This window comes from Oculina patagonica, chromosome 3 (assembly GCF_052425735.1).
Source record: "Oculina patagonica isolate OP01 chromosome 3, crgOcupat, whole genome shotgun sequence".
NCBI lineage: Eukaryota > Metazoa > Cnidaria > Anthozoa > Scleractinia > Oculinidae > Oculina > Oculina patagonica.
Genome location: NC_135760.1, coordinates 12885925 through 12901928, shown reverse-complemented (window position 1 = coordinate 12901928; position 16004 = coordinate 12885925). Strand labels below are relative to the sequence as shown.

General features: G+C 38.3%; 3 protein-coding genes across 5 annotated transcripts; 1 reads left to right on the top strand and 2 right to left on the bottom strand.

Annotated features, from left to right (window-relative positions):
• Positions 1-62: 62 nt before the first annotated feature.
• Positions 63-3001, bottom strand: LOC144646679 (uncharacterized). Of its 2 annotated transcripts, none has more exons than XM_078506352.1 (4): positions 2887-3001; positions 2541-2695; positions 1117-1229; positions 63-669 (listed from the first exon to the last, which is right to left on the bottom strand). In XM_078506352.1, the coding sequence occupies exons 1-4, from the start codon at positions 2889-2891 to the stop codon at positions 457-459; spliced, it is 486 nt and encodes a 161-aa protein (XP_078362478.1). In that variant the 5' UTR covers positions 2892-3001; the 3' UTR covers positions 63-456. The 2 variants fall into 2 exon arrangements, with proteins under 2 accessions (XP_078362478.1, XP_078362477.1); XM_078506351.1 differs by having other exon boundaries at positions 2827-2993.
• Positions 3002-4098: 1097 nt separating this feature from the next.
• On the bottom strand, positions 4099-9162 carry LOC144646671 (lysosomal-associated transmembrane protein 4A-like). Its single transcript, XM_078506342.1, has 7 exons — positions 8936-9162; positions 7490-7592; positions 7045-7121; positions 6544-6666; positions 6008-6103; positions 5517-5633; positions 4099-5427 (listed from the first exon to the last, which is right to left on the bottom strand). The coding sequence occupies exons 1-7, from the start codon at positions 9047-9049 to the stop codon at positions 5347-5349; spliced, it is 711 nt and encodes a 236-aa protein (XP_078362468.1). The 5' UTR covers positions 9050-9162; the 3' UTR covers positions 4099-5346.
• Positions 9160-13639, top strand: LOC144646670 (3-oxo-5-alpha-steroid 4-dehydrogenase 1-like). 2 transcript variants are annotated; one of them, XM_078506341.1, is made up of 5 exons: positions 9160-9493; positions 10906-11131; positions 11834-12090; positions 12716-12949; positions 13412-13639. In XM_078506341.1, exons 1-4 carry the CDS (start codon positions 9306-9308, stop codon positions 12891-12893), a joined length of 849 nt encoding a protein of 282 aa, XP_078362467.1. In that variant the 5' UTR covers positions 9160-9305; the 3' UTR covers positions 12894-12949; positions 13412-13639. The 2 variants fall into 2 exon arrangements, with proteins under 2 accessions (XP_078362467.1, XP_078362466.1); XM_078506340.1 differs by having other exon boundaries at positions 12716-12954; positions 13250-13639.
• The last annotated feature ends 2365 nt before the right edge of the window (positions 13640-16004 follow it).

Sequence of the window (16004 nt, the reverse complement as noted above, 5' to 3'; positions counted from 1 at the left end):
GTAACACTTAAGTGCTTGAGCTTAAATAGCCAAAGCACTTTTCACTAAATACATTCTACTCATTTAAAGGCAGCCTTGATTCTTTATTAAATCACCAGAAAATAAAAATACATTTACTTAGGTTACAATGTGGAACCTGCCACTTTATTGATACACCTATAATATTATTCTTACACAAACAGCAGTATGGTAAAGTCTATTCTTATGGATCATACAATATAAATATGCCCGAACCGAATACACTGTAATCAGCCAGATGAAAAAGCACTGACACCAATTTTTATGTACCTGTCAATCTTGGCTGATGGCTTGCCTCGGGACGTTCAGTTATGGTTTAAGGCCAGCAACACATTTCCTGAACGATATCCAGACAGAGTACAAGATGGCAGTAACAGATGTTGTTATTGGACATACAACTAGCCTTTCAAGGAAGGGCATTTAATCTCATCAGAACAACTATGTTCTTGATAATTTTTCCATTGTTTGCAAAGTTCTAAACAAGGCTGAACCAGAAAAGACACATTGCACTGGCTCTCCTACTGGACTGTAGCCTTGAGCTTTAAAAAACTCCACTGCTTTGAACGCACTCTCAACTCTAATTGGTCTAAGTATTCTGAGTCTTAGCTCGAACTCAATGGCATTCAACAGCAGGCCTCCATACCCACGCCTCTGGGGAGACAAAATTATAGCATGATTTTTACTACTAGTTTAATAACTTTTTCTAAAATAAGAGTTAAAATTCGCTATTACTTTGAATTCAGAGTACGTGGCTTGGTGGTCTGTCAGCTTCTTTTGAAGAGTCGAATCCTTTTTCTATCAATTTATTGCGGTTTTCAGTGATATGCGAACTTCAAAATTCAATCCTTAAACAAAAGTTTACGCTTTTTTCTGCTGTCAATCATCTTCACTTCAACTGTGTTGAAAGGTCACATCCATCAGATGTGATTGGTAGATTTCGATCCATTTTGTTTGTTTCTCATTTTCATGGTTAATTGGCTGCTGCCATAACTATGATTGATGGCGGCAAAAAACTCAGACGCTATTTGCATTTTGAATTTCTCTGCAGAGTTCGCATGTCACTGAAAATCACAATAATGACTGGTGAATAGCTCTTACTTGGAAGTCACCTTTGACAAACAGAAAGTTGATCCAGTGATAGTAATCTTTGTTGGCTGTGTCCACGACATCCGCTCTGGCCAATTTAGCACAGATTACACAGACAACTGGATCTAAAATGGGTGAAGTATGGTACAAGTTATTTCTAACAGTCTTGCAAAAATTACTTCATTTCATTGGGCATCTCACAAAATTTTAACAGGTTTTAAAGGTCACATCCATGGGCTGTAATTGGTAGGTTTTTAATTTTTTTGAGGGGGTTTGTGGGTTTTCTCTGGAAGTAACTTTGAGAATTTTTTTATGTGGGGATATGCCACTGGGATTCTGAGACCCTTACCCTGTTATTCTTGACCACTTTTAGCTCTAGTACAGCAACCCTGTACTAGACTTGACCTCAAAAATCCCCACCCTACCCCAGACTTGTTATTCTCCAGAAACCCTATCACTAAGGCAGTGAGTTGGTTTTAAAGCAAAGCATTAAGGTAAAAACAGGGGACAAGGTACAGCTGTTTTGTATAGTTTTACATTAATTTGAAGACCAAAAATGAGGCTGAGGTTATTTATTGGTCACTGTGCTATAAACACGTGAGACTCAAATAATCCTCCTATGAGGCTATCCCCTCCCTACTCAGACAGTCAGTGCAAAAACTTAAATTTACAAGCAAAACATTATGTGCCAGTCAAATTTAAGGTTCAACAACCCCCCATCCCCCGGGCCACAGCCCAGGTATTTGAATTTTTGAAAAATTTGTGTTCAAATTCCCCCCTCTCCGGCCCAAAAAGCCATTCAAATGCATATGCCCCACCATAGATCCATCTCAGGTCATTCAAAATGCCTTTTTTCCAAGAATTAACTCTTGTGCCAAGTCTGCAGACAAGTCTAAAATACAGGAAAAAGTTGTTACTCTGTGCTTTTTATCCAAGTTGTCACAAAGTGGCAATCTTTTTTTTCTTCTTTCTGAGCTTATTTCGGCCTCCGCCATGATTTATCAACGTACGTTCACTCACTGGGACACGTAGCACGAAATCGAGGTTAGAGTTCAATTCCCCCCCCCCCCCCTCCTCCATATGCGTTGTGATCAAATTCCCCACCCCCAGGGACAGCAAAGGCATCAAATGCCCCGGGTATGCTCCAGGGGGGGGATGTTGAACCTTTGATTTGACTGATACATTACCCCCCCCCCCCCAAAAAAAAAAAAAAGGTTGAAAACCATACCCTTCAAAGTAAAATATAGTTCAAATATGGGAGTACCCACTCCAACTGGGGTTTTCAAGAAGATCAAAAGATCATTCAGAAAGATCATTTCAAATTCTCCCAACTAGCTAGTGTCGTACTGAGCTAAGAGAAAATTTAAATGGAATAAGAACAGTGTGGTGTACACAATTTGATAATAGTTCAGCTTTATTTTAAATGATAGCCTTACCTTCTAGTTCAGAGATCTCTCCAAACATGATCAAGTTGTCGTCTGGAGGCTCCATTGATTCACCGCACGTGTCCCTTGCTACCTGACGAAACTTGCGTCTGTTTTGGGTCGTGCTCTGTACTTGATACACACGTAACCCATGCTCTTCCCAGTCACTGGTGAGACAAAAAACACTCTACATTCTATTCAAGTTTATACACAGCAGGCAATGTTCATTTTCCCCTTATTTTATACCAGAGCTCTTTGATGGTGTGCTAAAAAATTATCTTGTGGAACAGTCAATCACCTCTCTACAGACATCATGCCGAAATCGCAAGCAAATCGCGGCATAGTTACTTTCTCTTACCTCATGCCAAAACTCGGATTTCTGTATGGACCCAATAACACCTTGGACTTTGCTTGTTTCGTCCATGCAAAATTGTTCTCCGTTCTTCAAGATTTTTCATCGGCCATGTTTTGAGTCGTCCCAGGTCCCAAGCGCGGAGACGACTCACGAGCCATTCTCGTTTCTCTTAGCCGGCTTGGCACGAGGAAACAGTTTCCTCGTGCCAAGGCCCAGCCGGCTAAGAGAAACGAAAGGGTATGGGGACGAGAATGCTCACGAGCACTCGCAGCGCGAATGAGGAGATCCCCCGGGGGGCAAGGTTTCTTTGTCTTTGAATCCGTTTGAAATTGTGAATATATAAAATTGGACTATCATGGTTAAGTGATCAGATTTTATTTATTTCTACTCCTGGGTTTAAACAAGGGAAAGAACCTCCTCCGGGGAGTCTTCTTTGCTTTGCTTTCCAAGAGGTTTTTCTTTTTTTTAGGGGTGGGGGGAGGTGGGGTTACATGTACATCAACCCTGGGATTAGTTTACTTCCACAAGGACACTGGCCCAACACAAATTCGTGTCCCTAAGGCCGCTGAAAACATACCCCCAAAGAAAGCTACAAATAAGGAGTTGGGCTGACACTCCACAAGGTAAATTGACACTTGTTCAGTAAAATGCATGAATTCTGAGGACAAAAATAAGCCGCCCTTCAGGCGGTGGATATATTGGAGGGTAATACCCGAGGCAGAAAGATTGTCCGAAAAATACAGTTGGCCATGAAGCGAAGCTTAGACGCCAACTGTGAAATTTTGAGAACAAAATTATCTTTAAGCCAAGGGCATTACCGGTATCCTCCAATATGCTACCGAGCCAGAAAGGAGTTTATTTATTCCATAACCCTCCAATTAATTTCTACAACGTGTTTCATCACCAGTAAATTGGAAAAAAAACCTACAGTGATAATCACAGCATAATTGCGGTTTAAATAAATTCAAGTTGATTGGTTTACATAAGTTTTTAACACCAGGATTTGATTAAAAAGGCAGACATGAAAAGGTGACTCTGTTCGTTAATTTTGTAATTGTCTATAAAATCAGGCAATGAATATCAAATCGGACAGGGTGTATTGCCTGATACCCGTCATCCGAGTTGGTACAACGTAATGGGTTTTGTCCAATGAGCATGCAAATATTAATTGGTGGGTTATAATGTTGAATGACAACACACGAAAAACAACTTGGCTATAGTTAAGTTATATTTATTGTGTCCCTCATTACAACTTGGTCAACTGGCTTCTCACTCAGTTTGCCACAACCAACCTCAAAAGATCTGTCATGTTCACGAACCCTTCCCTTCTTAGTTTTCATGTAATGATGATATCTTCTAAACTACAATAATGCAACTATATCTATTAACATTAACAAACTGAAAAATCTAACAAATTTGCTGTCATTGTTCTAAGTATAAAGAAAAGCAAGGTTTACAAAACAGTTTTGGAAACCTTGTATTTACCTTTCCCTTATTACTAATTAGTATAGCTGAGAGTTAACAAGTACAGCACAAACAATTCAATTTCTATTCACTCTCAAAGCCTACTTTAGAGATAGTTCCCAAAAACCCAAAAAATCGAACTCCAATTAAAGGCCACAACATTCTCGACAGTTTTCAGTTGACTGTGTTTAGAATATTCATGCAACAAGGTCTAACCAACAACAAAAAGCAGGCTGTTTTCAGCTATTGCTGGAAAGCAAAAACATTTTTCACTTTCATTATCTGACTTTTCCCATAATTATGTGAAAACAGTTTTTCTATGAATTTTGATTGGCTCTACTTTTGGGTTGTGTAGCAGCTCTTTCAAGGTCTCACATGAAAGGCTTACTACCCCTTGAGAGAACAATAGAACAAAGAACAGGAACAATGCTCCTAGCCCCAAAGACAATAGCAACTCTACACTAGAGGACCAGTAGAATTACAAGCTTATGAGAGCTGCTACTTTTGTATCCAGCTTAACTAAATAAATAATGATTTTGTTTTATACTTATTTAAAGAGCTCTTTACTGCATCTTAGCCACACCACTGACTTAATGAGATTAAAATGAACTTTTATTTCCTACCATATTTATGTGTTTTAATACTAGAAATTTTAAACATAACCCCTAAAGCATCGGCCCTGACAAAGAAATTCTCCTCAATACTGGTCTCCATACATTTCCTTTAGTATGAGGGGAGAATTTTAAAATAAGGTTATTTCCCTTTTGTCTCAGCACTATTCGTTGTTGGGGGTCTTTAGATTTTAAAGTAATCTTATTTTCTATTTTTCTAACCTTTTAAAGTGTTTTTTACAACTAATTACCGGTATTATAACAAATTAAAGTTCAGGTGTACAGACAACAAAAAGACAAAAAGCCCCCCCCAAAAGAAATATCACAGAAACAATAACAACATAATGGAACTACACTGGAGCTGTTGCCTATGGTTACAGCAATTAAGTTAGTTGGAAGAATAGGGTGGTGGCGACTCTTTGGGCGTGTCCTTTACTGCATCCTCATAGTTTGGCAACAGGTTCTGCATCTGAAAATAAAAAGACAGGTGTTAGAAAGAAATCTTGCTGTTCAGATCATTATAGAGTAAAAGGGACAGGACCACTGAAAAACAGTTACCTCGTTATCCTCATTTTCATCTGATCGAACATGAAACATGAACGCACTGGTCGCCTGCTTCACACGGAAATTGACCAGAATTTTGTAGCATGACCAAACACAACCAATGAAATAGGCCTGAAAAATAATTTTCATAACAAATTAATTATTCTAAAAGTGCAAAGCTGGTCTTCAGTTTACATTTTACATTTACCTGTGATATCAGTAATATCAACATGCAATCTTTACATATTTCCCAAGGTTCAAGTTTTGAGAATTAGTTTTTTATATGAAGACAAATCAATTTCCTTGCCACTGGGCTTTTTCATACATTAATAATTTTGTTATTGATTATATGGTCCAGTTAATGACAGTATGGGCAAGACCACAGAGTTTGTTTATAATGTCTGAATTACCTTGTTGATGCTAAATTTGCCCCAATTTAGTGAACATGGCAGCTCTTTTTATAATTATTTAATATAACAGGAAGACCACACATTGTGTTAACTTACTTTGATTGACAGAATGGTAACAGACACCACCACCACAGTCATCATTAGAGTCCTCATGTCCATTTTGTCCACTGCTTCACCAAGAGGAAAGTTTGGCTGTAAAAACAGTGACACTAGCACTTTAATACTCAAATCATAACAAAACAACACAAAGTAAAGTACCGGTAGATTTATCAAACCAAGTTGTTGGCTGAAAACGAAAGGATAATTAACATTTTGTTGCAAAGAGAAGTACAGAAAAATTCCAAATCAGGGCTAGTTTTGTAGCATCACCAAATTACACTTTTGACGAATAGGAAAACAGAAGACAGAAAAGCGATTAAACAAAATAAGCATAGGAGCATAGCATTTTGAATCTCTAAAGATGTACTACCCTAAACAGCTATAAAATATGTTGGCAAAATGTTCAAAATAATGTCCTTAACTACACAGTTTGTAATCAGAGTGAAAACCCTGATTCTCCTGTGTAAAGTTACTGTAACAACATAGAAATTGAAAGTGAAGTGAGTTGATTACACCTCATTCAGTAAACATACATTGTTCTTTAGCATGAGTTTCAGCTCAGGGATATAACTGATTGCTCCAACAGCACCCAGTAGATTGACACAGAAATCAAACACTTGTAAACAGAAGAATGGTAAAAGATAACTGGGCTGACGCTGAAAGACAAAAGTAAAATAGGGAAACAATTATTAACACCAACAAATCTAGAAATGTTCATTAAAAAAGCACAGGTCTTGCTGCTATGCTCACAATGAGAGCTGTTGAGGTCTTTCCAAGATCTGAGCAGGGCTTGAAAAAAAATTGGAATTCCAGCTTCCCCTTTGCTAAAGCAGTTCTCAAATTAATTTTGCTTGCTCCGGGAACTTCCCCCTTCACACCCTTAAATTTAATCAGCAGTCACCTGCCAGGATCTATGTTCATCAGGTAGGTTAGCAGAGAAAGTTACTTGCCGCAAAGAAAAATCTGCAGGCTTATTGTCATTTGAGTTGGCTACCAAAAGTGAAATGGAAATAACAAATGGAATTCAAACTTACAGTGATAGCACCATAAATCAGCAAAACTGTGATGAGAAAGGAACAAAATGCTATAGCCAATGCAACTGAGTTGTCAGCTAAAAACAAAAGGATGAACATTCCACAGTTAGGCTAGTTCGTGCATTTGAGATAAAACTGTTTTCACTTACATTAACCTTACACCCAAAAGCTAACCAAACACATGACATAATTAAAACTGGTGCCTCAACAAATTTTTACGTCTTAAACACATTTTTTTTTCTTACAGGCACTTGAGTGATACTTACAGCAAAGCGATGCATACATGAACACATTTTGAAATGAATATACCAAGTAGCTGGTAGCTACATCCATCCTTGAAATCCAGCCAGCACTGGGTGTATGTCCTGAAGCAGGCTTACTGATTAGACTTTGTTCACGCCAGCCATCACATTAAAAAGTAAAGTAAACTAATTCAAATACATACCTGATCGTGGGGTTGTACCGTAAGTTTCAAAGTACCTCTCTTCATACAGTTCAGGATGGAGTAACATCTGAGTTAACACAACCACACCAGCAATGTGGATCAACTATACAGAACAAAAATCACAGAACAATCAACAAAATTTGTGAACTCGTATACATTATCGGTGTTGACTATGTACGCTTATTCTTGACCTTGGTGTTAAAATAAACGAACAATATTCTTGTCGCAAGGTCTGAAAAGTTAATAAGCGAAGCTTTCGACTGTATCGCACAGTCAATAGTAAAATGTAAAAACACTCGTTTACCTGAGGAAATGGGATTATGCTTACACTCAGCAACTATTTTTATCTATCCTTGCTCATACTAACACTTCAATACGAACGAAAAACGACGAAATGGAAAGAAAAGCTGCCCGAGACGTTTGACTGCGGTGAAGTATACATGTAACCTTCATTGTTAGATTCCTGTCCCTGGACAAAGCCATCATTCCAGACCTAACGTTACCAGGCAAACCAAGTCTGGGCAGTAATTTAAGTATCCGTTACTGGTTTATTTTCTCCAGACCAACACAATTTAACTAAAATAAACAAAGAGGAAACTAATACTGTAAAGTTTCGAAAGTTAACAACCCTTGTTACTTATGATTTTATAACTACAATCAGGGGCAGGGTCGCTATTTTTGGGGGTTGTTACTTTCAGAATTAACTTTATATATAGTAACCAGGGAACTTTCAGTTTCCACTTAGTTAAAAATAGTCAAGGCAATTAATTAGAAACGAAGTGTCGATCTTCATAATAAAAGCAATATTGCTTTTCTTTTGTTTTGCACAAGAGACCTTGGTTTTCTCTGAATCTAGAACAAACATCAAGTTGACTACTTAAATTGTATAAATTTAAATCCAAATGTTTAGAATTTAGGCTTAAAACCTTCCACATTTAGATTTAAGATATAAAAACAAGAATTAAAGCTGGGAAAACAGGACTGTCCGAAGCGAAAGAGAGAATGAACAAAAGGAAAGACTAGTTACCACTGTAAAAAAAAATAATAACTTCCGCAATTTCCGTAATCACACTCCTGGACTTAAATTTGGTTAAACTTTCCCAATCTACAATTAAAAAACTGTCTCTTGAACAACCGTATTCCTTAATTGACGATACAAGGTATATGTACAACTGGAAAAGTATTTCTTATTGGACTATACCCGACTGGAATCTAAGGTGAATTCGAAAAGCTGAGAGCGCAACTACATTTGTAATTAATAGAAGCTTACATTGTATCAATAGAATATGTGACCGCATATTCGACTTAAAAACAACATACCTAAAGAAGCTATCAATACTAATCGTTAAATAACCGATATAAGTTTACTCTTGTCACAAAAAACAACATCGCCGCGGCGTAGGACATTCAGCGAACAAGAAATGAAAGCGAAATTCATCCACTTACCAAATGACAAAATCCCAGCACAATCGTGCCAAGTCTCACATCCATACAGCAACAGCACGTCTTCATAACCGAACTGTCGCCATCTACATCGTCAGAAATCCTTCTTGGCTTCATTTCTTGCCGAATTTAATGCTCAAATCCGCGACAAACTCCCAAAACACCAGCAATATTTATCAATCCCAACAATTACGGTCAATATGGCGAAAAAGGTATCAAACAACAAATGTGGGCACAAGAGCGTCATGGGATGCTTATGATGTCATACGCGAAAAAGAGGCCTCATGGGATTGTTCTAATTAGCCCCAGTCCTCCATCAGTTTAACTGCTGGTTCTCGTGACTTTGGAGAGAATTCAAAGTTACCTTTTGACCATGGAAGAAAGAGCATTTTCAGTAGCTTTTTTGTATGGCGTTGTTTGGGTTGTGTTAGCATACGTTGGTGATTTTGTAGTGCTTCCAGTGTGGAATAATATGAACATAGGATTGTGCTTACTAGCGGCGTTTATTTGTGTTGCGGTATACTTCACTGAATACTTGGCCATATCTCCCATCAGTTACAGGTAAAGCTTAAAGTTTTTGTTTATACTGCTCTAGAATGAAAATTAATAGTATATGACATATGCAGATATTACTGCTTGGAAAAATCGGTATTGTACTTGCGGTAAGCCAACGTATTGTCCACAGGTCTACCATCCTCTGTTTTTTTGGTCAGAGCTTACAAATAAACTTAAATTCCCTTACTTATTGCTATTGTAAACAGTTAAGCTTACTTAACCCACTCGCTGATGTAAAAAAAAATAAAAAAGAAAAAAAAACTACCGTAATGATTCGATTTAGCTTATTTACTTTTGGCACCTTAAGGGAGGGTGCTTATTCGAGAGTGGGCGCCCCGGGGGGGGGGGGGGCACTCCCATACATGAGCTATATAGGTATGTGCCGCTGTGAAGGGTATGGTTTTCAAGCAGTTTAGTCTGGGATAGGGTATAGAAATCAGAGAGTTTTGGTCTAGAAAAGGGTAGCATTTGCCGGGAAACCGATCGACGGTATGACGAATATAGTCAAGAAACTCGGAAGAGAAAGAGGCTTTCCTAAACGATTTGTTGTTCACAGATTTGTTGTTCACAGATGGTTTTCCATTAAAACACTGATAATGATACAGTTCTAACAAAATGCAAGTCTGGGATAGGGTAGGGATTTTCAGTGTCTAGTCTAGTATAGGGTTGCAAATATCAGCTGAACATGGTCTGGTATAGGGTAAGGGCTTCAAATTCCCAGCGGCACATCCCCACCCAAAAATATACCGGGTGCCCCCCCCCCCCCGGGGTGGGCGCTTATTCGGGACAGAGCAGTTATTTTATTTTTTGCGAAAAAACCAAATGTTCAAAACAAAACTTTAATATATTTTAAAATAACTAGCAATAACATAAACTGTAACAGTAACAAATTGTTGAAAGTTCAGTTACTTTTAAAAGAATTGTTAGTTTTAGCAGTAAATATATACATGTATGATATGGTGAATGTTCATGAGTTTATCTTTTCGACGTCCACAACTTCAGTAGGGTCAGTTAGCCATAATAGGAGCGTTTTTAAGAATAGGGTTGCGTATAAGAATGGGGGCGCTTATAAGAATGGGGGCGCTAATTAGAATGGGGGCACTTATAAGAATGTGGGCGCTTATTGGAATAGGGGCGCTTATTAACAAAAACATATTTGAGGGGGGGGCGCTTTTCCAGTAGGGGACGCTTATTGGAAGGAGGACGCTTAATTGAATCATTACGGTAATTCTTTTCGCTTAATTTATAAATAATGCCAGTTCTAGGAAGTATGTATTATATTAAGTGAAAGAAGTAACAAGGGTTAAGAACTTAAAGAATAAATTAAGAGAAAAATCAACAATTGAAAATAACAAATTGTGCAAACATGGATTTTAAGGGTACTTTTCAGATGTCAGTCAATCATCTTTTGTTGTTAGTAAATTTGCCCCCGATGGAGAAATCAATGCAAGGCTTGGTTGGTCAATATGTTATGGTGCCCCAGCTGCAGTGTATGTAGTGTTGTGGTATTTATCTGGAATGCCGTCATCAACATTCCATCTTGTAACTCTGGCGACTTATTTGGGCCATTTTGTGAAAAGAGTCCTGGAAGCACTGTTTCTTCACAAGTATTCCAAGAAAATGTCTTTCCTGCCAGCAACACAGGTAATAATAATGTTGTCACATGTGGTTAACAATTAGCTTAAGTGCTACTGTCGATTGCATCTACCTGTGAACGCACGCGCTGAAAACATGTTTTCAAATGACGTCAAACGTCAGCGTTTCAGGTGTCAAACTGTGAAGTTTAGCCGACCGAAACGCGAACTTTTGCACTCAAAATACTCACCATAAACACTGAGTACGGGCGAAACTTAACACTAGAAATGATTCAAGTGAACCTGTGTATGCATATCGACACAGATCAGCATCAGTTTCTCAGAAGAAGTTTCTATATCTAATCTTTCCGCCATTTCGAAACCGGAATGTGTTGAATTTTCGGCGCGAAAGTTGCCGTTACGAACTGCTAAACTTCAAAGTTTGACACCTGAAACGCTGACGTTTGACATCATTTGAAAACATGTTTTCAGCGCGTGCGTTCACAGTTAGATGCAATCGACAGTATTTTTTATGTTTGCTCAAGACAGTTATTACTTAAAAGTGCAAATGAAATGTATCGCTAAGTTTTTTTTGGATAAAAGAGTGACCTAATTTTTCCGAAACTAATCAGTGGTGTTCATCTAGACTTGGTCGGCTTTAAAATTTCTTGCTTGACTCTTGAAATTTATTGTGGTGCTTTATTACATCATTCAAAGAATGCATGCAGCATTTCTTATCACAAAGCAATAACAGTTCCTCTTGTCTTCCCAGGTCGCCATGTTCTATAGTCTTGGTTCTGTTATACAGCATTACTGGTGTAACATTTATACTCAAGGGTCCCTCGCTGATAAGTTATCTTCAAATCACAGTGCAATTATTGTTGGCGTTGTGTTGTGCATCACTGGTGAATTCATCAATTTCTATCATCATGCTATCCTGGCTAATCTGCGGCCTGCTGGCACATCAAGTGGTTACGTCATTCCAGTTGGAGGATTGTTTCATTATGTAGTGTGTCCACACTATTTTGGGTGAGAATCGTGATGCCTAAAATTAGCTTGTTTCTTCTTATTTTTCCTTCCAACTGTATGCCGATACATACTCTTTAAAACCCCTTATGGTGGCCAGGGTGGTTCAAGGTATTTCAAAAGAACACAAATCATCAAATGCAGTGTTACAGTGCGACTACTCGAACCGGGGCACCCTGAACAAAATTAACCAAATACAAAGGACTTTAAAATTCACGAAAACAGAATACTTATATCCCTGGTGAATGCCGTATTACTGTCCACAAAATACCACATTTACATTTCTTGTCACGATTTGTGACCATATGAAATGTAAACAATGTCCATAAAAAATGTGCCTATCCTTTGTTTTCAATTAACACTGTGATTGGTTAATTTTGTTCAGGGTGCCCCGGTTCGAATAGTTGCACTGTATGCATTATACACAATTCACATATGTTATCTCTGTTTATCTGTAGCCATAATAAGATCAATAATATTATTGAGAAAAAAAAAAATTCGAGGTGGGGGGGGGGGGGGGGATTGGAGGACACATTGCTGACTTTCAATCTATTGTATGAAATTTGTTGGTAGTCATTTGTGGAGCTACAATACCATATGGGTAATGAACATGTTTTTTTGCCTTCAGTGAGTTGATTGCTTGGTATGGCATGGCGGTAGCTGGACAGCACCTGGGCTTGTATCTTGCCTGGCTGGTGATGGTGTCTTACTTATCTGGGAGAAGCCACCAGACACAACTCTGGTACCAAAAGAAGATTGAAAACTTTCCCATAGACAAGAGAAACCTGTTTCCTGGAATTTACTGATCAAATATAGTGGTTCTATTTTATGTCTTTTTGTATAACTAAGTTAAGCCCAGATCCTATTTAACAATTAGACTACGAGCCCAAGTTTTCTATGAGCAAATAGTCAACGAGGCGCAGCCGAGTTGACTATCGCTCATAGAAAACGAGGGCGAGTAGTCTAATTGTTTTAGTAGAAACTCAAACAGATTGCAGTCCAAAACATACATATTGTGCACTTTGAAGACAAAAATCAAGAAAATTTACCGCTCAAAGAGCTACGCGAGCGCGCGACTGTTTTCTATCGGCGAATAGAAATCAGTGGGAGAACCAATCAGATTCGCGGATTTCCAATAGAACACAGCTGAGTTTCTACTAATAGCAATTAGTCTACATTTGTGTGCATGCCTGAGTTTCCTTTTACTGAATAGACGGTGAGGTTTAGGTATGCTATTGTTTTTAAAAAACAAAGCTAGTCTAACAATTATTGTTGTTTTAGTAGACATTGGCTTGTTTGTTAAAGGTCTTTAAATGAAATAAGCCGCCAAGGTCTTAAATTTTCATGAGTTGAGAAGAGTTTTCAGAGTCGACATGTACACTCTTATTCACTTTCAGCATGTTTGACCACACACTGGTCCCGCCTCAACTCTAGTTAAGTGTTGCTTTTATCCCCCCTCCCCTCCCCCTGGAGACAAGTGGCCACCTAGCTATATGTCTTTTAGATTTTTCCTGTCCATCTTTTAAAAGTTTTATCATTTAGTGTTGAAAAACTGTATCTAACTTGATTAAATAGATTATTTAAATAAATAAATAAATAAATAAATAAATAAATAAGTTAATAAATAAAGGTTTGTTCACAGCTTTTTACAGTGCGGCTACTGTAACCGGGGTCACCCAGACAAAGTTAGCTTCAGCCAATGAAATGTCGAGTACAGAACAAAGAAATTTCAACTTCTTTCGCCACGAAAACAGATCGATACAAACTTTGACTGTACGGCGGCGCTGAATTTTCAATTAATTTCAATTGCATCCGTTTTGAACTTGAGTGATTGTGACAGCAACATTTGGAAGGTAAATATTAACGATGTTTATGTAAGAGAAGTTCGAAACTGTGTAAAAACGGGGAAAGAAACGACCGTATCGTCTGTGTCAATGGTGCGTGGCGGAGTTCGCTCGTGACAATTTCAAGTTTTCTCTACGGCATCAACTGGAGTTTTGGTAGCTGTACCATTTGGAAAATAAATACACGTGATGCTAGCGAAGGAAGACATTCTGCGCTGTATAACGTACCAGTGAAAGTGGCGATGCCAACATTTTTTTGTCGTTTGAGTAAATAAAAATAAAATTTCAATTTGTTCACTCGTGAAGCTTATGTTTTTGCGTGTTTATTCAAGCTAGCTGAATTGCCGAAACTTTCGGATGGAAACGGCCGATACGCTTTCGGTGGAACTCAACGATCGGACATCGCAGAAAACTAAATTTATCACGCTGGTAATGTGCTTCGTTGTTTGCAAATACGCCACGCAATTTGCCTAACCTATGACCGTCGCTTTGAAATTGTCACGAGCGATCAACTCCGCCACGCACCATTGACACAGACGATACGGTCGTTTCTTTCCCCGTTTTTACACAGTTTCGAACTTCTCTTACATAAACATCGTTAATATTTACCTTCCAAATGTTGCTGTCACAACCACTCAAGTTCAAAACGGATGCAATTGAAATTAGTTGAAAATTCAGCGCCGCCATACGGCCAAAGTTTGTATCGATCTGTTTTCGTGGCGAACGAAGAAGTTGAAATTTCTTTGTTCTGTACTCGACATTTCATTGGCTGAAGCTAAAAATGTAGAAATCTTTTGTTTCAGTTCTGCATTGTGATTGGTTAACTTTGTCTGGGTGACCCCGGTTACAGTAGCCGCACTGTAACATAGTAACTATACAACTGTAAACTTACATCTGTGAACTAACCATTGTCTGTTTTGTTAAATAATCTATGCAGTATGGAAGAATGTTACATTGATCACAATAAACTATATTGAACATAGAATCAAACCATTGTTTATTGTTTGTTTTGTTTTATTGTAGATCAGAGTTAATAGATTTCGATCTGTGTAGATTTAGTACTCACAAATCAGTACTTTACCAGCCTGTCCAGGCTCTCAGTATATATGGGAGGGCAAATAACTTGTGTGAGCAAGTAAAAAATGAGGTGCTTGCCTTCCTCCGCCCTCGTTTTTTCCTCGCTTGCCCGCGTTTTTTGCATTTTCCTTCAACTACTGAGAGCCTGGAACAGGCTAGTACTTAACTGACCAACAGACTGCAATAAATTTATCTCATTAGACATTAAGGTGTGTAGTATCAGGCAAGTCAAAAAATGCAACTCAGTGATGATTGATAAGTGAAATTAGACAGTGATACTCCCAGGGGGGGGGGGTACTCCGGCTTGTTAATGACAGGGATGATCGAAGGATTTTTTTGGGTTTAAAATTTTTGATTCCAGGATTTTTTGGGGTTGGAAAATTTGGCAAGTATTTTTTTGGGTGACTTGATTTAGATAGGGGATTTTTGGGGGTATTAAAAACAAACTGAAGTGCCTTGGCGTATTTATGGTATGATGAAAAAAGAAAACGAGCGTTCTTTGTGTTCTATTATTGCCCCTCCTGGCAATTTAGGGGTAATTTGACAAGGGATTTTTTTGGGGGGTTATTTTTGGCCCAGGATTTTTTTTGGGTAATGTCTGAAGACTTAGGGATTTTTTTGGGTCCTGAGTTTCGCCTCCATTCGATCATCCCCGTCATTTACAAGCCGGAGTACCTCCCCTGGGGTGATACTACACTCTAAAATAACTAAGAAAAGACTTAACATCCAACATTCTTAATGAAGATGAATTTTTCAACAATGACACAAGCATGGGACAAAGAAAAATTCTGAGTCCCCGACGGGAATCGAACCCATGGCCTCCCAGATACCGGTTGGGCGCTCTAACCAACTGAGCTACAACAACAACAACAACAACAATTAGTACACAATTATTTTTTGACAAATTTTCTGAAAATTATTGAAGACCCTGTTGGAAAACGTCATCGCTTCTGCATGCATTGCATGCTATTTATTTCAGAAACCGGTGGGTATATG